The sequence below is a fragment of the Diabrotica virgifera genome, chromosome 3 (assembly GCF_917563875.1).
Source record: "Diabrotica virgifera virgifera chromosome 3, PGI_DIABVI_V3a".
NCBI classification, from domain to species: Eukaryota; Metazoa; Arthropoda; class Insecta; order Coleoptera; family Chrysomelidae; genus Diabrotica; species Diabrotica virgifera.
Window position 1 is genome coordinate 244,258,712 of NC_065445.1, and position 23,078 is coordinate 244,281,789.

At 32.4% G+C, this 23,078-nt stretch overlaps 1 protein-coding gene and 1 long non-coding RNA gene across 2 annotated transcripts in view; both read left to right on the top strand.

Moving 5' to 3' along the window:
- The first annotated feature begins 413 nt into the window (after positions 1-413).
- On the top strand, positions 414-3,608 carry LOC126882378 (uncharacterized). Its single transcript, XR_007697312.1, has 3 exons — positions 414-802; positions 861-1,055; positions 3,427-3,608. It is a non-coding gene; the product is annotated as an uncharacterized LOC126882378 (long non-coding RNA).
- Positions 3,609-5,605: 1,997 nt separating this feature from the next.
- Positions 5,606-23,078, top strand: part of LOC114336740 (zinc finger protein 260-like) — a 30,706-nt gene continuing 13,233 nt past the window's right edge. Inside the window, exons 1-2 of the mRNA XM_050647287.1 lie at positions 5,606-5,775; positions 5,890-6,145. Of these exons, the coding sequence (XP_050503244.1) occupies positions 5,917-6,145 (229 nt within the window). The 5' untranslated portion in view covers positions 5,606-5,775; positions 5,890-5,916. The remainder of the gene's footprint in view (positions 5,776-5,889; positions 6,146-23,078) is intronic.

Below are 23,078 nucleotides of genomic sequence, written 5' to 3' on the forward strand. Positions count from 1 at the left end.
ACTGATTTTACTAAAAAAACACTTGGCGTTTCTACTTTCGCTCCGGAAATCGTTAGCAAAAGACAATTAAATTTAATTGAATTTGTTGAAAACATTGGAAAGTGTTCACAAACGCGTTAGCTTTAGATGGCTGTGCAACCACCAATTTTTGAAAATTGAAATAAATTGTGGTAGAAGTGTGCTGTGTTATGTCCTATGTCCGTGCCTCTTTTTTCCTTGTCTAAGGTCCCAAGGTCCGTGCTATGTCCATGAGTCCATGTCACGTCAGGTTATGTGTTGTGTTGTGTGTTTTAACACAAGAATCTACAGGTCGAGCAAGTCTCGTAAATTTCACGATTGCGAGCCACGCTTCACGCAACCGTGTTTGCGTACTTGTGTTTCGAGTTGCGTGGTCGTACGGAGTTATATTTACCAAATTTAAATATAATCGTTTCTACTGATTCATAATAATATATGTCAATATGGCTACTGGGTGTAAAAGATAAATGTTATTCTATCTGTTCTTAATGAGTTTTAGATAATTTTAGTTGTATTTCTTTGTAATTTTGTGTTGTACAAAGATTAATTTAACATTTTCTCTGGAAGTATTAATTTAGAAAGATAATATGCTTCAATGGTGTTGTGTTTTGAAGTGTGAAATGCAAAGTACCTAATTGTGATAAAGTCAAGATAAAGTTCACTTTTAAACTGAACTAAATAAGGTATCTGAGAGACAACAATGGTTAAATGCAATACAATGTACAGGTTTTACTAGCGAAATGAAAATTTTCCTGTCCTGTCTGCTGTAATCATTTTATATCTGGTAAGTTACAATTACAACAGTAACGATTTTTGAAGATGTTAACATTTTAATCTTATAGGAAAACCAGCCGACTTAATCGATAATAACAATCTCCAGATTGGGTTCCTTCAATAAATATGGGCTATAAACACAATGAAATAAGTTCCCCAAAATCTAAACTGGAGTGGTATCAAAGGAGAATTAAAGGAAAAAATATTCATATTGAAATTATTTATAAGGCACTGGACTGTCTTAAATTCTACAATAATACTAGGTGGGTAAATGATTTTAACATTTTTCATTAAGAGGAAACAGTAGCGATCAACAGGTAGCGAAAACGCGTTCCAAGATTGCGGCTGTAATTTTGAATATTTTTTCGAGATATTTGGCACACGTATTCGTAATATAATAAAGAATGGCGGTACAGAGCCCAATTTGAAAAATATATGAATATGTGGAAATTACTCTGTAATTAAATACAATATTTAAAAAACGAGCCTGTACCGCCATTAAGAAGAACAAAAAAATACACTTTCTTCAAATGAACTTTTTTATCCGATGCCTAGATTTTGTGTCATTTTGGAACTACTAAAATTTTGTATTTCATTAGTAGTTCCAAAATGACACAAAATCTAGGCATCGGATAAAAAGTTTATTTGAAGAAAGTGTATTTTTTTGTTCTTCTTAATGGCGGTACAGGCTCGTTTTTTTAATATTATATTTAATTACAGAGTAATTTCCACATATTAATATATTTTTCAAATTCGGCTCTGTACCGCCATTCTTTATTATATTACGAATACGTGTGCCAAATATCTCGAAAAAATATTCAAAATTACAGCCGCAATCTTGGAACGCGTTTTGGCTACCTGTTGATCGCTACTGTATCACCTTAAGAGTAGATTAAGATTAAGTAGATTTTCATTCAGTAGATTTAAGACTTGTTTACACGGGTAGAGTAATGATGCAAGTACTTGATAGAGTAACTCTACCTGTAAAAATGCTCAGCACAGTAGAATAGCTGGTAGAGTGTATAGTTGGAGTTAAAGTAGAGTGACTAGCAACCTATGGCAAAGTAACTACTCTATGACCACCACTACTGCCAAAATGTCTACTCGGCTGCACACTCTACCCATGGAACATGCTCAATTATGGCAGAATAGAGTAGGTAGGAGAGTCCATGGGGCGCTGTCATTCTGGCTGGAATTGTGTTTTGTGTAAATAGTGAAAATGAAGTTCACCGAAGATGAAACTTTAAAACTTGTAGAGCTATAATACGGCGAATACCAGTGTTTATGGAATTTAGGTAGTGTATACTACAGAAATAAAAGTTTGCAGCAAGCTGCGCAGGATGAAATTGTCGAAAGAATGGCAAAGGGGGCTTTGGAGTAAACGAGCTTAAGCAAAAAATTAAGAATTTAAGGTGCACTTATAATCAAGAGTGTTTAAAAATACAAAAATCGGTTTCACTATACTAGCATCAGTACTATACTTGTACTCTCCTCATGTGAATGGTATCAAGCCATTTTTGGTAGAGTACTACCTCTACTCTACTCTCCTCAAAACTCTACCCATGTAAACAAGTCTTTAGAAACAGTGGAAAATGAGGTAGCTAGTAGAGTAGTAGTAGAGTAAAATATACTGGTTTAGCAAATTACAATGTTTTAAGTTAATACAGTAGCGATCAACAGGTAGCCAAAACGTGTTCCTGTAATTTTGAATATTTTTTCGAAGTATTTGGCACACGTATTCGTAAAATAATAAAGAATGGCGGTACAGAGCCCAATTTGAAAAATATATTAATATGTGGAAATTACTCTGTAATTATACAATATTTAAAAAACGAGCCTGTACCGCCATTAAGAAGAACAAAAAAATACACTTTCTTCAAATAAACTTTTTTATCCGATGCCTAGATTTTGTGTAATTTTGGAACTACTAATGAAATAAAAAATTTTAGTAGTTCCAAAATAACACAAAATCGGATAAAAAAGTTGTATTTGAAGAAAGTGTATTTTTTGTTCTTCTTAATGGCGGTACAAGCTCGTTTTTTTATATTGTATTTAATTACAGAGTAATTTCCACATATTAATATATTTTTCAAATTGGGCTCTGTACCGCCATTCTTTATTATATTAAGAATATGTGTGCCAAATATCTCGAAAAAATATTCAAAATTACAGCCGCAATCTTGGAACACATTTTCGCTACCTGTTGATCGATACTGTTTCCTCTTAAGATAGTTTTAATAGTTATTTATGATATAAGTATTAAAAGTACAATTTTAAGACGCGCATGTGAAAGTTAACTTGAAAAAATAATTTTATTAATGTTTTGACTTCCACATCAGATGTCATTGTCAAAATACAAAATATTCATTATTATTAGGTTTATTCTAGCAAACAGTCAAACTAGTCAAAAACCGTCAGCAAACAGTTGGTCAGTAAAAGAACATAATACAGTCACCAGTGCGATCCCCTCTACTCGCGCTGGTCCACTATTCGCTGATGGTTTCAAACTGTTTGAAACTGATGCTAGAACAAACCTATTATTATTATGCATATCATTATCTGTAAATAATATTTCTTCTGATTGTTAATTGTAAAGGATAGAAAAATTACCATTTATTTTATTTTTTTTTTTAGAATCAGCTGAGAGAAGTGGTCTACAAAAAACCAGGAAGGAAACGGAATATGTGGCTACGAAAGGCAAAAGAAAAGTTTACAAAGCAAATGTGACACATTTTTTTGAAATATTTAGGAATATTAGTAAATTGCATTAAAAAAATGTATGAAAAGATTTTGTTCAATAAAAATGTTTATATTTATCAAGGATGTATTAATTGGTATGGCCACATATCGTCAGTGATGTAATAATACATCCTATCTGTTTTTTTTCATGAGTTTTGTAAGAGAAACTAAAAACTTGTCTTAGGGTCACCTCCTGTTTTCATATGATATTTTTTGACTTGTTTTGTAGTAAATTAAACTATCTATGAACTACAAAACAAGTCAAAACTTACATATGAACACAGGAGGTGACCTTAAAACATGTTTTTCCATCTCTCATACAAAACTCATGAAAAAACAGATAGGAGGTATTGTCACATCAGCAAGGATGTACAGTGATGAGTGCCCTAATAACCGGCAAAATATGGGCAACATATTTAGTTGTGAGATAAAAAGAAATGAAACTAGTCGAGCTGGGAAATTTAGCGAAATTAACCTTTAAATTTACGTTATATTGATCCCACCTTTACACATATCGGAGGAGTATGTCAACTAAAATTGTCACTGTGACAGTGGTAGTTTCCAAACTCGTCTGATACGTCTGAAGGTGGTACACAATCAATACAATCTAAATGTATACAATGTCTTTTTATCTCACTACTTAATACATCTTTTGTGCTATTTTGCCGGTTATTAGAGCGCTCATCACTGTATTTCTGGTATATCCAGGGAATGTCTACAAAATATATTTTGAATGTCCAGAGAACATTCGTGGACATTCATGGAATGTTCCAATAAGACATTCAGGTAATGTTTAAAATGCTGACACAGGATTTTCCTGGGATGTTCAGGGAACATGTTTTCGGGGATATTCCAGGAATTTTTCAATGTCTGTGTACCTTCTATGGACCTATATGGAATATTTTGGTGTTATTACCGCCGCACTCCACTTGCGATTTGTAATCAGGAAGATTGAACACATTGTTTCAAATACAAGTCAATCCATTTGTGACTAAATAATCATGGATTGACTTCTATTTGAAAGAATGTGTTCAATCTTCACAACTACAAATCGCAAGTGGAGTCCGGCGCTTAGGGCTACTTCCTCTTTGGTATTATGTATTATACTACATAAATCAGGAACTTTCCTTCTAAATATATGTATGCATCTTGGCCATCAAACATATTCTTCGAAACATTTTTTTAAGGGGTTACATAGGTCTTGTGGGTAAAAAAAGTGACTTTTTAAAAAACGATATCTCGAAAACTAAAATTTATTTTTATTTATAATTGGAACATGTAAAAGTATAGTACTTAAGGTAGTCTCAAAAAAAGTTTCAGCCAAAAATATTAATTTTTGTAGAGTTTAAGTTTTTTTTGCGTTGGCAGCATAACTAAGTCCAGTCTCATCTGAAATCAAAAAGTTTCTTGTAGTTTATACCTCTGGCTAGAATATGAACGAAGGAATTAAAAAAATGAAATTTGAAGATTTTACATAAGTTTAAACACATTTTTGACCCCAATTTTTCTCATTTTTAAAGTAGTTTTTTTTTTATAAAACAAAAATGACCTCAACTAATAAAAAATCCTTTGTTCGTTCACTAGCCAGAGGTATAAACTACAAGAAACTTTGATTTCAGATGAGACTGGACTTGTTATGCTGCTCACCACAAAAAAGGGCTGTTGTCGAAAAATTGCAGTCAACTCTACAAAAATGAATATTTTTGGCTGAAATTTTTTTGAGAGTACTATACTTTTACATGTTTCAATTATAAATAAAAATAATTTTTAGTTTCCAAGATATAATTTTTTTAAAAAGTCACATTTTTTACCTGCAAGACAACAACTTGTTGATTTCAAATTGTAACAGTTGTTTTGCAAAGTATGCTGCCCTCTTGTATTTTCTGTGTTATCTTCATCATACAATTACTTCATCTAAAAATTTTCTGCGAAAAAAAATAAACCAAAAGTTTAACCACCTTCACACCACAGAATCAAGTTACACAAATTTTCAAACACCTCACCTGACACAGCGTCTCAAGTACGATTGCGCGAATTGGTAAATATAACTCCGCACGACCACGCAACTCGAAACACAAGTACGCAAACACGGTTGCGTGAAGCGTGGCTCGCAATCGTGAAATTTACGAGACTTGCTCGACCTGTAGATTCTTGTGTGTGTTTTTGTTGTTTTTTTATCTTTAATTTTTTATGCCTCTTGTTTTGCTTAGGTGGCTGTGTTGATCTTTTAAATTTTTAAACAAGGTACATATTGTCAATTAAGTCAATTTTTTAATTCATCTTAATCTTTAGGCATTATTTTTTTCTGTAAACTGAGAGTTTCCTTATCGAATTTTTATAGTGATTACACATTTTTAGAATACATAAAATCAAGTGTAACAAATAATGGAAGCAAAACAAGAAATTACAGAGGAAACCTGTAAAATAGAAATAGAATATAATGACTTAGACGATGATGTTTTTTATGGCTTTAAATGTGAAATTCGAGAGGAATCCAATAGGCAAAGTACTCATGACACAGATGATTCTTTGGATTTGAATAATTGTCTAATAACTACTAAAATAGAACATGAAAATAAACATCCATTTGAAGAAAACCAAGGAACTGAGAAAGGTTAGTGACAAAATATTTATAGTTCTGCAAGCAAACTAAGAATGCCATTAAGATTCAGCTTAGCGAGGTACTATTGATGGAAATCATCAATCTCATCTCATCTATTGCCCTTCACTTGTCCAAAGTTAAATGTGGGCCTCCCCCTTACTTTTCCACTCTTCTCAGTTCAATGCTAATGCTGTCCATATAGTCCCTGCGTATCTTTGTAGGTCATCCTACCATCTCATCTGTGGTCTGTCCCCTCCTCTTTTGTAGTCCTAAGGTCTCCAGTGAGTTATCGCTTCATTCCATCTTCCCTCTCTTTGTCTGCTGTTGTGTCCTGCAAATTTCCATTTTAGAGTAGCTACATGTTTGTTTACGTCTTTCACTTTGGTTTTATTTATTTATTTATTTAACGGAAAATCTCCTTTTTACAATATAAAGATATATAGACATTTTTAACACTAACCTACTAACAAGTAAATATATCACAATAACATATTACCTACATAAAATACTTAAAATACATAAAATACAAAAATTACATAAATACTCCCTAGCTGGTTCCTAACAAATAAATATATCACAATAACATATTACATTAAATACTCCCTCAGTTGGTTCTTAAACCTGGTTTGACTAACTCCCAGCAGATCTGTACTGTAGTTTTATTAATTTCATTACCCAGTCTATGAAATCTAGGTATAGGACTATTATATCCGTAGTTGGTATAATGAAAACTAATTGAGAATAATGGTTTATCTCTAATATTTATAGTGTTTAATTTAAAGTTGATTAGCTCCAACAAATCCGGGCAAGTTATATTACCCTCCAAGATTTTATGAAGAAATAAAAGATCATTAATAATTAAAGTTTTTTCAATAGACAACAACTTTAAATGATTATTTATTCTCTGATAAGAAGAAAATTGAGGCATATGTAATCTCCACCGACAAGTTCTCAAAAACCTATTCTGGACTGCTTCCAAAGATAAAATATGTGATCGATAATGAGGTGACCACACTGGTGAAACATACAATAGGATGCTGCGTACTAAAGATAAATACAAAGTCCTGAATGTAGAAACAGAAAATTCTCTAGAGTTTCTAGTTATAAATCCTAAAGTTTTCAAAGCTCTACTAGTAATAGATCTTAAGTGTGAGACAAATGTCAAAGAACTGTCAAAAATTACTCCTAGATCCTTGATTTCACTAATTTTCTCTAAAGGAACAGAATTAATATTATAAACAAAATTTACAGGATTTGTTGATCTCGAGAAAGTTATTGTAAAACATTTGCGTGGCTTTAAAGACATGGCATTATTGGTAGCCCAATTAATAAAGTAATTTAAATCATCTTGTAACTTGAAACAGTCAGATAATTCAGAAATTTCCATAAATAATTTCAGGTCATCAGCAAATAATAAAAACTTACAATAGTTAAAACATGAAGCTACATCGTTAATGAAAATATTAAATAGTAAGGGTGCCAAATCTGATCCCTGTGGGACGCCAGAACTTGCTTTTATAGGAATCAAAGTAAATTTTTTTATTTTCACATACTGAATCCTGCATTGTAGGTAACTTTCCAACCAATTCACTAAATAGTGTGGAAATCCGATTTTAACGAGTTTTTGTAAGAGTAAATCATGGTTCACTGTATCAAATGCCTTCGAAAAGTCAGTGTAAATCGAATCAACTTGGCACCTCTTTTCAAAGGCACAAGTGATACAATGTTGATAAAGCAGTAAGTTTGTGTTGGTAGACTTACCACTCGTAAAACCATGCTGTTGTTCGATCAGAATATTTTTACAATACCATGACAAGGGTTTATATAACAACAGTTCAAATAATTTAGGTATTGCAGAAAGTAATACTACGGGACGATAATTAGCAATATCATTTTTCAGACCATTTTTGAATTGAGGGGTAATAAAACTATCCCGTCATTTAACAGGAAATTGTTGTAAAACGATGAATTAAATAAATAATTTAGTGGTTTGGAAAGACTACATTTACAATTTATCAAAAAATACGCAGGGATACCATCCGGACCACTAACCAGTTTACCTTTTAAAGAGCTAATTCCTTCATAAACTTCGCTTAGGGAAAATTGTATAAATGGAATGTCAGGCTGCCTAAAAATATTGTATTGCATATTTGACACATCTATATTATCATTTTTATAAACACTAGAGAAATGAGTAGCAAATAAATTACTAATGTCTGTATCACTTTCAGCAATTGTACCATTATAATGCATTTTATTGGGGATACCGTGATCTTGTTTCAATGAGTTAATGTGATTCCAGAAGTATTTTGTATTTTCACTAACCTTCAGATCAGTACTAGAAATATAATTATCATAACATGTTCTTGTCAAAGTTTTACACTGAGCTCGAAGATTAGAAAAGTTTGAATAATCACCAGCTGAGTTAGTATTTTTAAACTTAGCATGAGCTGCCTTCTTACAAGATATCAACTTTTTAAGTTCAGATGAGAACCAACGAGGATATACAGATGGTTTGTATCTTCTAATAGGTACAAACAAATCTAATGCTATTTTTAGAATCTGATAAAAAATTTCAATGCTAATGTTAATATCATCATTAGCTAAGAAATACTCCCAATTAATTGGAGCAAAATAATCATTTAAAGCTGTATAATCAGCATTCTTAAAATCATAATACAGAATATCGCAAGACAAAGGATTAATATCACTAACAATTAATTCACATGAAAGTGCAACATGGTGGGAATTGTTTGACAATAAAGTGTCCACCACTGTGTCAACAGTAATTGATTCCAGAGCATCATCATTACAAAAACATAAGTCAAGTAATAATCCATGCTGATTTGCAACTACATTGGCCTGCCTTAAATTCATATATGAAAAACTTTCACAAACTGTTAATGCAGGATATTCTGCAGGGCAAGAGACAGAAAGACCATCTTCAGTAGAATAATTCCAAGTTGCTTGTGGAAGATTATAGTCTCCAAAAAGATATAAGCTACTATTAGGGTTGTTTTCAACAATAAACTCTACTGCAGAGCAATGATCCACATAAATATCCTGATTTGATGATGGTGGAATGTAAACAGCTCCAATAATAACAGTTTCGTTATGGCTTGACAAAGAAACAAACAGATGTTCAACATTAATAAAGTGAGTGGTAAGATGAGTAGATTTAAACTTACTATTAACTAAAATTAAAACTCCACCACCTCTATTCTTTGAACTAGTATTTAAGTTTCTATCAGCTCTGAAAACACTATAATTGTTGAAACAAAGCTCATGATCAGTAAAATTATCTGTCAACCATGACTCGACCAAAATAATAACATCATATACACAATGTGCAATAGCGTTACGTAGCTTAACTAGCTTTGTACAGATCCCACCAACATTCTGGTAATAAAGTAATAAAGGAGAACGTTTCAGTTTTTTGGAGCTTTTTTCACAATTGTTGGCATACCACGGATATATTTAATAGAAATATCAAGTTCACCATTATCTTTTCTTGTCTGAAGTTCAGACTGAACCATTTTTAGCTGGTCTTGCTGAAATTTATTGTTATCGTAACTAATTTTAACTCCTTTGGTAAGTTTATTTTTAGATTTCATTGCATCTTTTATTACATAAGAATTATTTGTAACAACTTTAATAGGCCTGGATCTACCATGATTTATTTTGCCAACTTGTATTACTTTAAGCACAACATTAGAATTTATACCTAGTCCATGAAGGATAGGTTCCAAACTGGCTTTATCTCTATCAATCCTTTCTTGCAAATTGGTACTAGAAGACTCTTTAACATTATACACCATTAAGTTGTTTGCTCTAGTAATACCGTCCTGAACTTCATAGGATACTGTGTCTGAGTTTATCGAACTAGCGCCTGAATTTTTTAAAACTTGAACTTCCTTTTCCAAATTGGCAATCTTATCCACCAAGGAAGAAACTTTTTTCTCAAGAGCAGCTAATTTATTAATTAATTGGGGAACTTTCTTGAATGCAGATTTACAATCATCACAAAAGAAGATCAATGAACGTTTTTGAACTACAATAGCCCACTGTTCACTGGCACACAAACTAGAACATTTTTCTTCCAAATGGAAATAAACACCACAGCTATCGCAACGGGCCGCTTTTTTATCATCAGCACTATTAAGACGGCATTTTTCACATTTCAGTGGCATTCTAATCTCAATTTATTTGCCGTTAAATAAAACTATAAAAAATGATATTTCCACTCGGAAAAATTATAACAGGATTACAAGTACACTATAAATTCAAGATCCAACAACTTTTTTGTTTCAATTTTAGTTCAAAACACACAAAAATACAAAAATTATTACAGACAAAAATGACAAGCATGTGCACGATTTATAGGTTAGTTTCACACATGTTATTTATACAATTTTATTTCTGATCCTTGTATTTTTCTTTCTATCACATAGCTTGATACCCAGCATCTATATGAGTTTTGGCCATATTTTCATTTTTGAAGGTCCATATCTGTGCTCCATATGTAAGTACTGGTAGAACACATTAATTATATACTTTTTTGCAGAGGTATTGGGCATATTTCTGGTTTTTCAGGATATAGCTCAGTCACATTGTATCAGAATACACATAGATATAGGTATCCCTTGTTGATAGAATTTCATCTTGAAGAATAGCACCTGCTGAGCTGAATATTAATGACTCTCTTAGTTTGCTTGCAGAATTTTAAGTCCTACATTTAAAAAGTGCTATAAATAGGAATAACTTTTTCACAATGTTATTGTCACATTTTTTGTTGATATTTGGTTTGAATGTGTTCAGGTCAACAGACTGTCAATACCGATGGAATGGACATGAAGCGAATTTAATGTGGCCAGGATAAGATAGCGTAGTCAGGGAAGGATGGAAGATAATCGTCATCTTTCGTAAACAAAAAATTGATACTGGTAGTGAGGGTTGCCAGATTTGGGTATTTTCCCACAATTTTGGAGTAATTTGAAAGCGTCTAGGGGAATTTTTCTAAGCAGAAATGGTTTGGGGATTTTTTGGGGGAGACAATTATGGGAGGATTTTAGGAAGTCATGATAAATTAAATTTACGAATATACATAGAGCTGTATATTTATTGTAGCGGTTTTTACTGTAATAACTTTTAATTACAATGAAACTAGCGGTTCGTATGTATATATGACTTTATTTTATTTAAATAACTGTACCTACAGACGAATTTATTTTACTGACTAACTCTTCACACCGCGATTTGCTATTTAAATATATAATAACGTCATTCTCTAGTATTCTAGACTTCGCCACCTCTAGCTATTGTGCCAACTTCCATCTGCCGCACATATCTCCCCACCAGTTCCATCAATATCATGCGCTCGCTAGAACAATCTTGGCTTACGTTGAGGTGGACCCGTTTGGAGCTGTTATTTGTGGTTGGTGATTAATTCTTTTGTTACAGTATAATCTCATATAATAATACGTATAAATATAACAAAACTAATAAATTGAGGTAAAAATAAAATAAAAATCTGTGGCTAACGGACTCGCATCCAAGCCATTTTCACACACACACACACACAATCTCATATAATTGAAGATGATAGGACCTATGAATTACACCCATACCTCGCTATATGGCTGCTCTGTATACAGCATTTAGCTATAACGGCCCTGTTCAGTTACGGCATGGTTTCGATTTACGGCCTAAAATGTTTCGCTATAACGGGCCCATGTTGTCATTCTCGAGCAAACGCAATCTCGATGCACACTCTTTTCTATTTCTACTTGTTTATGCATAATTTGAAAATAAAATGAGATGAGGGCGCATCTAAGGAATATCTTAACATTTTAAAGGGAATTATAGAATAATGTGGTTATAAACTTGAACAAGTGTTTAACATAGACAAAACAGGACTTTGTTGGAAGCACATGCCTGATCGCACGTACATTTCAAAAACCGAAAAATCTGCTTTGGTAAATGGTCTAAAGAACGAATAACTTTGCTACTTGGTGCAAATGCAACTGGTGATTTTAAGTTAAAACCACTTCTAATTTGTCCAAAAATCCAAGGCCCATTACTGGACTAAATAAAAATCATTTACCCGTTATATGGAGATACAACAAGAAAGCTTGGAGTTTGTAGATTATTTTTGGTTTTTGGAATCTATTATTATTTTATATACCAGTGTATGTGCTTTTTTGTATGTATTTTTGATTTAAATAAAATAAACAGATAAAATGCATTTTTAACAACAAACCATGTAACAAATTTGGAACCGACTCCATTAAATTTTTATGAATTTGTATTAGAATAATTTATTCGATATACGGCATTTCGCTTTGCGGCCATGTTTCGTGGAACGTATCTAGGCCGTAAAGCGAGGTATGGGTGTATTTCCAGGGCCCTCTGTTGATAAGTAGTATAATTTTGGATTACTGTTCCCTACATTAATTTGACTACTAGTTTATTAAAATATGTCACAAATTTAAATTTGGGGGATTTGAGTTTCAATTTGAGGGAATTTCAGTTTCTAAGTGGGGGATTTATAAAATCACATCTGACAACTCAGGTGGTAGTTATAGCCAATTTTCCCTGGCATTCCCTGTCTCTCTCTAGGACCCCTCTCTTGTATGTTGGCCGCAATCTCGCTTCACTGTTTGAATGAGACGGGGCCATTCCATGGTACAATAAACTTTCGGCAGGTATGGCACGTAATATTCCAAAATCGTTCGCTTTCGCGCATGACGTAGTAAAGATCTTTCTTCACGCAATATTTGAACGTAGTTTTATAGGGGACTTTTTAATTATATTTTTTTAATATAATTTGGCTAATTTAATTATAGTAATTATAAAGAAATGATAAAGTTGTGTTATTATAATATGTAATAATAAAAAATATTTTGTAGCTAATTTAATTTTGTTGATTTTCGGGTAGTTATTTTACCGAGGTTTTGAAACTGATATTTTAGAAACTTGTTATTTTCTTAGCATAGATATCCATTATAAAACATTTTTTAATTATTATTTGTTTATTATACATACAGGTTGATCAAGTGGTACTCCAGAGTTCGATATTCCAATTGTTTAAAGATACAAAAAAAGGAATATCCTCATAAAAATGGGTTAAGTATAGCTACAAATTTTAAAATTATTTTCAAATACAGGGTATCCCACTTCTTAATTTGGTAATGATCACTTTATAATTTAAGTACTCAAAATTTGTAGCTATATAATAAACTAAACACAAAATCGAAATAAATAATTATAAAGTAAACTTTATTTAGATCGGATGAGCTAGCTGGCCATCGAATATGAGCACAGCGATGTCATGCAATATTACACAATGTATTATATGAAATCTTTTATAATTTTGACAGTTAAAATTATCTTGGTTTTGTTTAAATATACGTTCGAAGGAAAATTAAAAACTAGATAGATTTATTCATGTAAATTTCTACATTATTACATTCGTTAAACATAAACTATATAAAAATAAATAAAAACGAATACATAGTAAAATTTCCATTCATTATTCAACTAACATTCTTCTAACAATCATAGAGAATTACTACTCAATTCAGATATACATGAGACAGATATTCATCAACAGCGGTGAATAGCCTTTAACACTACGTTTAAATGATAACTGTTTATAATAAAGAATTCTGGGTCTTCGTTAATCTACAAAATGGAAGACATATCATCATCATCATTGGCTCTACAACCCATGGTGGATCTTGGCCTGTCCTAAAATTAGCTTCTACTCCTTCGCCTTGGTTTTCCAATTTCGTATTCTTAATTTAATTCTCTCTGTGGCCTAGCCATCTGTTTATTTTTATAGACCTACCCATACGAGGCTCAAATTATAGCTTCTACCGTCTCGAGGATTGTACGTCCAAAACAGCTTAACCGTTCTTAATCACTTTTTGTCATTGTCCATCTTTTTGACTAGTGAGGACGGGCTTGATTAGAGTTCTGTATATCAATATTTTTGTTTTTTTTGTGACTATGTTTGATGTTGTTTCTTTAATCCATAGTACTTTCTATTTGCTAGATATATACATCTGTTAATTTCTGCAGTTACTGCATCACTTTGGTTGATTTGTGAGCCTAGATAACTTTTTTACGAAATATATGTTCCAACCGTGATACCTTCGGGTTTTTCTAATGACAGTAGTAGGTAGCGAGTCCAATGGAAATTCGTTTTAGTACTAAGCACATTCTAGTTTGGTCCAAATGTCGAGCTGCCAAACACCCACCGATGATTATTTAACATTCATCGGATGTCTGGTGGATTTCTACTTCTATTATTGTATTTTAGGAAATAAAAAATAAATTTTTAAAGGAACTTTATTTCATAATACATTAATTTATTATTTTAATAATAATGAAATACCATAGGCTCAAGAGATCAACACAAAAGGATCACCTGAAATTTGTCACAATTAGTTAATTTGATATTAACACACCAATTCGCAAAACTTCCCAATAATTTCTGTAACCAAATACATACAATAATCAGAATGATATAGATCTAGAATAATTCGAAATAATTTTATGTCATGTGCATATGCCAAAGACTTCACAATCAGTCAATGATCTGATAGCATCATCAACAAAAGCTGCAAAGCGAATAGGTACCAAATTGGCATCTTGGACCACTCCAGAGGAAAGTATTCAGTTGAAGTAAAACCCTTCAGTTTGACACACAAAGATCAGTCTTGCATATAACTTTTCAATCAGTAAAGAAGTTTGCCACACACTCCAAAAAATTTCAGTTTATGCAATAAAAGGCAATGATCTACCCTTTCAAATTCTTTAGACAAGTCAGTATAAACGTACCCATCCGAGAAATTCCAATGCATTTATAATGTAATCAGGGTAATAACTAGTAGATTAGTAGAAGTTAAACAATCAGGCAGGAAACCATGCTGACCAGTATGAAGCTGGCTCTTCAGATTAACTGTCAAAAATTCAGTTACTGAACCCTCAAAAATTTTAGGAATAGCAAAAAGAATTGATGGAATAATAATAAGAAATATATGATTTATCACCCGATTTGTATATGAGCAAAGACTCTTAAATTGTCATAGAAAATTACTTTTGTTCAGAAATTTATCAAAATCAGCCACAGAGGTCTAATGTCACAAATTTTAATAGGTAAGGAGTGAATATGGTTGTGTGTGACTGACTATGGCTCTATGACTCCATTTGTATAGACAGCAAGAACAGGGATTGTGACGACTGTGTGTGAACAATTGATTGTGGCTCACTAAAACCAGAATCATTCAACTTCATGCAATATGGAATATTAAAATTATTTCTCTTACAATTAAACAAATTCTAAAAAGATATATTGTAATTTAGCGATTCCAATATAAATTTGGCTAAATAACATCAGGTATGCAGATGACACCATAGTATTTTCGGACAACCTAGAAAACCTGTAAGTCCTTATGAACAAAATCATGTATTCCGGTTAACAATATGGACTGAATATAAACGTAAAGAAGACAAAACTTATGATCATTAGCAAGAAAAAGATAGATAACACAACATCAACTAAACCCCTGTAGAAAGAGTGATGCACTACAATTACCTTGGCACCATAATTGAAAAATGGACCAACAACCAAGAGATAAGAGCACACATCAGAAAGGCTAGATCCACCTTCAACTGAATGGGGGGGGGGGACCTTCTTTAAGAGACACAAACCCTCGCTTGGCATGAAAGTGAGAATACTGCGATGTTACGTTTTTTCTGTCCTTTTTTATGGTGTTGAATTGTGGACCTTGATCGAAGATAAGTGCAGAAAATTGGAAGCATCTGAGATGTGGCTGTACCAGAGAATATTTAAAATTCCGTGGCTGACCGGGTCACAAATGAGGAGGTCCTCCGAAGAATGAAAAAGAACAAAGAGGTAGTGACCAGTGACCACCATCAAATCTGGAAAGTTAAAATACTTTGGATACATTATGTGAAATGAATCCATATATGCCCTCCTACAAGCCATCCTATGAGGAAAAATATTTGGAAAGCAAGGTCCAAGAAGAAGAACATCCTGGTTAAAGAACCTCAGAACCTGGTTCAACACAATATCTATGCAACTTTTCTGCACTGCTGCAAATCAAATAAAGATTAATGATGATGATCACCAACATTCGTCACAGCACATTAAGAAGAAGAAAACAAGCATTACTTTAAAATTTTTGAAATTTTTCTTTTGGTTTTTGTCTTACTGTCCTTTAAATTAAGATTCAATTCCTTAATTCTAAAATACATTCGTGACCTAAAAAAAAGTGTCTTTATTTTATCATCACAATCAACATCATTTGCTGATGTTAATAGCCTTTTTAAGAAATTCTTTCCAGGTTTAAGCCCATTTCCATGAATCTGGTTGAAAATTCTCTCCAGTTCAACTGTTTTTGTAACCATTTCTTCTGGTGGCTTTTTTAAACCTCCCTCGGAAACCTGGTCTGTCCATGTAAAATGGGAAGTATCCGTTGATAAAGGCAGTTTCAATTTATGGCAAATATATCCACTTAGGTGTTCTACAGCATCATATTTTAGCTGATCCAGCTCGGTAGTTGTAATGACTGGATCTGGAACATCAAATGGATCTGGACCATCAAATGATTCAGCCAAATCAGCTAAAAATTCTCCACTTAAAATAATTTCGCCTAAATTTTGGACAGGTCCCTCATTGACTGTATCGGTCTCTGTATTGCCTGCATCTGTTAAGGCTCCTTCATTTTTACCTAAAATATAATTTTTCATCCTGCACCTAAATTCTATAGGGTCAGGATGATCGTGTAGGCCACCTCGTCGTCTAATTGAGGAAAAAAAATTTTCAAGAACATCTTGATTTAAATTATACGTTAAAATATATTTTACATTAAACTTTTCCCTCATTTCTGCATATAAATTTTTTAGCGCAGTACTGGTCTGTATTATTCCTAAAACAAAGAATGATTGTGTTAAATATAGGAAAACAATTAATGGCAACATCACGCTTTTTTCTCAATAGTGCATTAAAAGAGAAATTTATTAGTTTATAAATTACAACTCACCCTTTTGGAAAGGCATCAGTGAATGTTTTCCTTTAACAGATAAATGGGCTATGGAATTACTCATTCTGTCAATTATGTCATACTGCACTTCAGGTTTTAGTCCAAAACCTTGCATGCGGTCTCTGCTGTCAGGGTAAGGCACTCTTACATTGAGGCAATCAAACCAGTCATTTACCTTAAAAGAAACAAGTTATATGAAAAGAAAATTAAAGTCGATTCCTCTTAAGTCAACAAAGAAAAACAGAAGAGACATTTTTACTTAAATGAAAAAGACAAGTGTGGTGAGCAAAAAAAAAACAAATCATCGGTATTATGTGTCTTATATAAAGCTAGAATTATTTAATTAATAAATGACTATTAAAAAATTATTGTTAAGTATTAACAATTGAAAATTTGAATAAGATATAACAATACGTATATTCTAGGGTGCTCGGTAAAAAGAGCATAAGTCAAAAATGGTCAAAATATTATTTTTTTTATACTTCTTTTACCGAGCTCCCTAGATGAGTTTGATTCTTGAACGGAGAAAAAAAAATATATATAGGTACAACCTTCTCAAAAATATGAGGGTTACAAAAAGAGACAGATATTAAAAAAAATTACCAATTTGAAAAAGTTGGCACACTCCATCCAGTTTTCTTTGTCAAAATAACCCAGAGTTCCACATCTGTTAATTGCTTGCGCAATGGTGTTCGAAAACAGTTTAGCAGCATACTTTACTTTTTGTCTTTGGGCTCCACTTACTTCTAACATTTCTCGTGTCAGTTTATATGTTATACGAAGATCTGACTGTGATGTTAATTGTAACAATTTAAATAGAATATCTTTATTGACCTCCTGCCCATTAATTATAAACCCATGATCCAAAAAATTGTTTCTTATCAATTTTAAGAGGTGCGGCGTATCACACAGTACATGTACTATGTGATTCGTTGGACCTGCAAAATAAGGTTCTTCTGGACTTATTTCAAGGCTATTGTGTAATCCCCTATTTCCTCCTCCTAGATCACTAACAATAGCCGATACATAAAAACCTGCATCTTCGACAATTTCAATGATTTTAAACAGAAGCTCTTTATCCATTTTTCTATCAAAATCAAAAAATATAGGTTGCTTCCATGAATCCAACAAACCTCTCAACATGGCAACCTGCACATAATTGTAGGGTTTCAAGAGCTCGTCATTAGCTTTGTCGAAGACATAGGCTCTTCGTACTTTCATTTCGTCGAATGACAGTACACAAACTTTCTGCCAATCTGTCAAGTCTGACCTCTTTATAATATTAATTACAGGTTTTATAACTCCCGGCATGATTTTAATTTTTCTTGTCCAAGTTCTCAACGTTGAAACAGCAGGCAAGGGATATCCTTTTTTTAATAGTAAACGGTAGGCTTTACTACCAGCTGAATATATTGTTATGGCTTGAGATATTTCTTCCACAGACCATACAGTACGGACTTTTGGATTTTGCAGACGTTTCAGTTGTATTGGTGTGAATAGTCTCTCTACTGCTGATTTAGTTTTAAGTAGTTCATTCACTTGTTGGTTTAAAAGTTTATTTTGTTCTCTCAAATGTATAAGTTCCAAAGCCTGATTGGTAGGATCAGTGTTTACCCTAAAAAATTAAGTGTATTAGCATTGTTTATATAGTAAAAGCTGGTCAACACAACACATAAATTTGTTTGATTCTAATTGAGATACATATTAAGAATAAAACAATATGAAAAAAAATTTTTAAGAAACGCTTTTCTTTAGTTTCTGGTGACTAAAATTAAAAATATAAAAAAAATCAACTAAAAAGCAAAAAATAAAAAAAAAACTGAAAAAATCTAACACATTCGTTAAAGAAAAGCGTGGCGCGTCTTCATCGAATAAACGGTTTTTGCCCCATGCTTTTCTTTAACGAATGTTAGATTTTTTCAGTTTTTTTTTATTTTTTGCTTTTTAGTTGATCTTTTTTATAATATTTTTAATTTTAGTCACTCGAAACTAAAGAAAAGCGTTTCTTAAATTTTTTTTTTCATATTTTTTATTTTTTACTTTTAGTCTTACACTTTTTAAACATTAAAATATATCGTCATGTTTATTAAAATATGTATAAAACATATAATGTACTAACATGAAAAGTAGTCGGAATCGGCAAAAAATTTTAAACTTTATTGTTTATTTATGAAGCATAACATAAACAATTAACGTAAAAAGTGAAATTATGTATAGTTCATATCATTAGCTACAATCCGTCAAAGTTTCAAGTTTTTACATTGTAAAAAACAAGAGAATTTAAGCATTTTCCATTAAAATCGTTTTTTTATTTAAACAGTTAATAAACATAAAAAAATTTTTATTGATTATTCGTGTATTGTTCCCGTGAATGCTATTGTCTGCAAATTTTCATTCATTTGCATTGGATAAAAGGCAGTCAAATTAACATCTAAAGATTTGACGCAAACTATTGAACTAAATAAAAGCGTTTAAAAATATGGAATTAAGAGAAATATGGAAGAATAGATTTAGAAATTGAATTAATGATATCATGCCATTATAATATGTATAATGTAGAGCTTAGAGTACTAAATATATTCTTTCATATATTTATTTTTCTTAATATGTGTGCAAGTTTGTGTGTTATGAATAGGGTGGTATACAACTTTGTGTATATGCATTTTGCATATTTTAGTTAATGTGTCACATTGCAATCCTGACAGAAATGGTGGTGAATGTTTCAATTATTAGAATCAAACAAATTTACCCATTGCGTTGACCAACTATTACTATATAAACACTGGTATTAGTGTGCATATTTTTTTAAATAAATTTTAGAAAACAGTCTAGTTGCAACTGGAAAAAACAAACAACATACCCTATTGAATTAGATGTAGATGGTACATCTTTAATATCTGCTTGGCTACAGTGTTCTTCCTGAACTCGAACTTGGAGTTGGCTGAAAAAATAACACATATTTTTTTATTAAGACTAAAATGAGTAGTGAATTGATGTCAGCCACCATCATGCAGTGGGCTCTGATGCCTCTGCTGTGAGATGTTTTTATCATTTTATTAGAAAGATACGTAACATTCTTTTAGAATAATGTAAAACATGGTACCTACTAAAAAGAAAAATGTACTTTTTCTTTCTAGACAGAAGAATTTATTGGTTTTTTATATAAAATCTAATAATAAAATATAAAGATGTAGACTTACGTTGTTGACTCAGAAGTAGTCAGAAGTTGCTCAACAATCTTTTTGGACTCTCTATGTTCAGCTCTTTGTGCCCGTTTCTTTTGGATGGCTGAAAGGGTAGCTGATTTAGTTTTAGGTAGATACAGTGTAGGTACTGCCTCAGGTTTGAGTTTTGGACCCTTTTTGGATTCATAATTTAAAAGTTCCTGTTGTAGGTTTCTTTGGAAGTCTTCAGTTTTGAAATGTTTGGAACAAATTCTTGCAGTATTGCAATTAAAATTATCCTGTCTACAACAGGCTATTATCCACAATTTCCTGGCCACACTATCTTTAGGAAACGTATGAAACCTTAAAGTTTTATCTTTATTGTCACTATTGCAACAAGCAACTGCACAGCGCATTTTGAAATAGCAACAAACACCAAACACAAAAACAAACAAATACACGAAAGCAAAACTAGATACTAACGAGTAATGTTCTTAAAAAATTAGTCTATACAAACTATAACACATATACTATCCAAAAAAAGGAAAAAGATCGCTAAAAACGAAGTAATTATAAGAATTTTGCAAAATAATCCACTATATAATAGTAACTACCATTACAAATAATGGCTCACAGGGATCTTTGCTACGTCACACGCTTGACCTTGAACTGTCAAATGTCATGCGCAAAATTGTACCATGAAACTTTATTGTACCATGGGGCCATTCCATCAGTATTGACAGTTCAATGGGTGCGTTCACCAGACCAGTGCGCTATGTCAGCGCTTTGAAACTGTTTAAGATTTTTCGGGTGAATGTCATGTCAATTTAGGCTAAACTTCAACGTGTTGACGAAGCGGTCGCCATTTTATTGAACGTAGTATTTGCATCGCTTCAATCTTGAACGTGTTTAAGAAATATATTGTAATGGCGCGCTGATTTGAAAATATTTACTTTTACAATGGCTTTAATTATAAAGTAATTGAAACTTACGAGATACATAATTGTGTACGCTAACGAAATTGTAAATCTGTGTATTGAGGAACAATATTTTCAACATAATTCATATTTCTCGTGACAATTATTATTTATGTATGGTGGGAATACTTCATCATCATCCAATGGTTCTGCCAAGTCCAGGACAGCCAGCAGCACTAAAAATTATTTCTTGTCCATGTCATTATCAAACAACAATAAAGGTAGTATTATATTATCCATTTTTGAATTAAATTTGTGTAAGACACGTCCAAGTTATCGTTGAACGATAGCACGATATAAAAATAAACAAAAACAACGAATCTCGTTTTAGGTTAAGTCATAGCCACCATAGATAAATAATACATACCGGATAGCCACTGATAGCCACCTTTACTTGTTAAGTTCATAATTCATAAAACATGCGAGAACACAAAACAAAACCAACTATGAAAGTGTCAAACGGAAAATACCATTCACCAGACTGAACGTAGTTTTAAAGCGCTGAAACACAGCTGTTCAGTTGAAACTTAAACCGATTATTTCTGGTGAATGCAGCCATTGGTTGATGTAGTCATAAACAGCTTATGTGTTGACTATTACGGGTCGCAGACGTTTCCCCAACTGTCATCAATACGACTAACTTCACGTGTAACTTTGATACGAGAATTATAAAAAAAATATGCATTGAAATCCAGATCCCGTAATTCGTTAAGCGTGATAAGTGAGTACAAAGACATACATATTTGTTTCTTTGTAATTGCAGCTTCAATTTACCGTACACTTCTCGTAGACTCTGCCGATAAGGTAGAGGTGTGTTGGGGAAAAGTCGCACGCCCGACTATTACATGTATAAAAGACAGAAACACTAGTGGTAAATGTTGAATACATGCAGTGGCTGTTTACCTATCTATGTGTCAGATTTCATGCCATGTCTGGCACCATCTGCTTTTCTCTGATGAAGTTCACATTCTTCATTAAGTTGCTTTATTAATTCTGTATCATTTGTTGATCTCAGCTTAATTTCAAAAACTTTTACAAGAATCAGACACAGGAAACACACCTTCTCAACTACAATAATTTCCTTTGCAGCACTGGTTATGATGACAAGTTTAAAAATAAAAAAGTCACATGTGCTTCTGTTTATTGATAACCATCAACTACTTTCATATCGCACCCCAACTTCGTTAGTGCCATAATTCCAAAATCATAAACTTTTCAGGAGAGCAAAAACAAGACTTTATCTAAACTCTTCATTTTTTTTCCCTGCAGTTTGACTATCTAAGTTAACCAAATTCTGCACTCATGTTCATTATGTGTGTAGATATCCATAGATATATAATACTCTAGATTGCGCCTTACGATCTTAAAATGGGTGACGGTTGCGACAGAGATAAATGGTCGGTAGTCTCTTTCTAATTCAAGGGGAGTATCGACGACGTCACTATCCTACTCTGTCGTCGAGTATTTTAGATGGTTTGACAGTTCGAGCGGAGGGCGACGAGAACTGGTCGTTTGTCTTCGGACGTGGATAATCCTGGTTCGAATCCCATACCAACCAATCTTTACTTTTTTTATTTTTTATTTAATCAATATTGCGTTTATTAGATATTATTACATCTCTAAAGTAAATCTATGCAAAGAAATATACAGGGTGTCCCGAAAAGATTGGTCATAAATTATACCAGAGATTCTGGGGTCAAAAATGGATTGATTAAACCTCACTTACCTATAT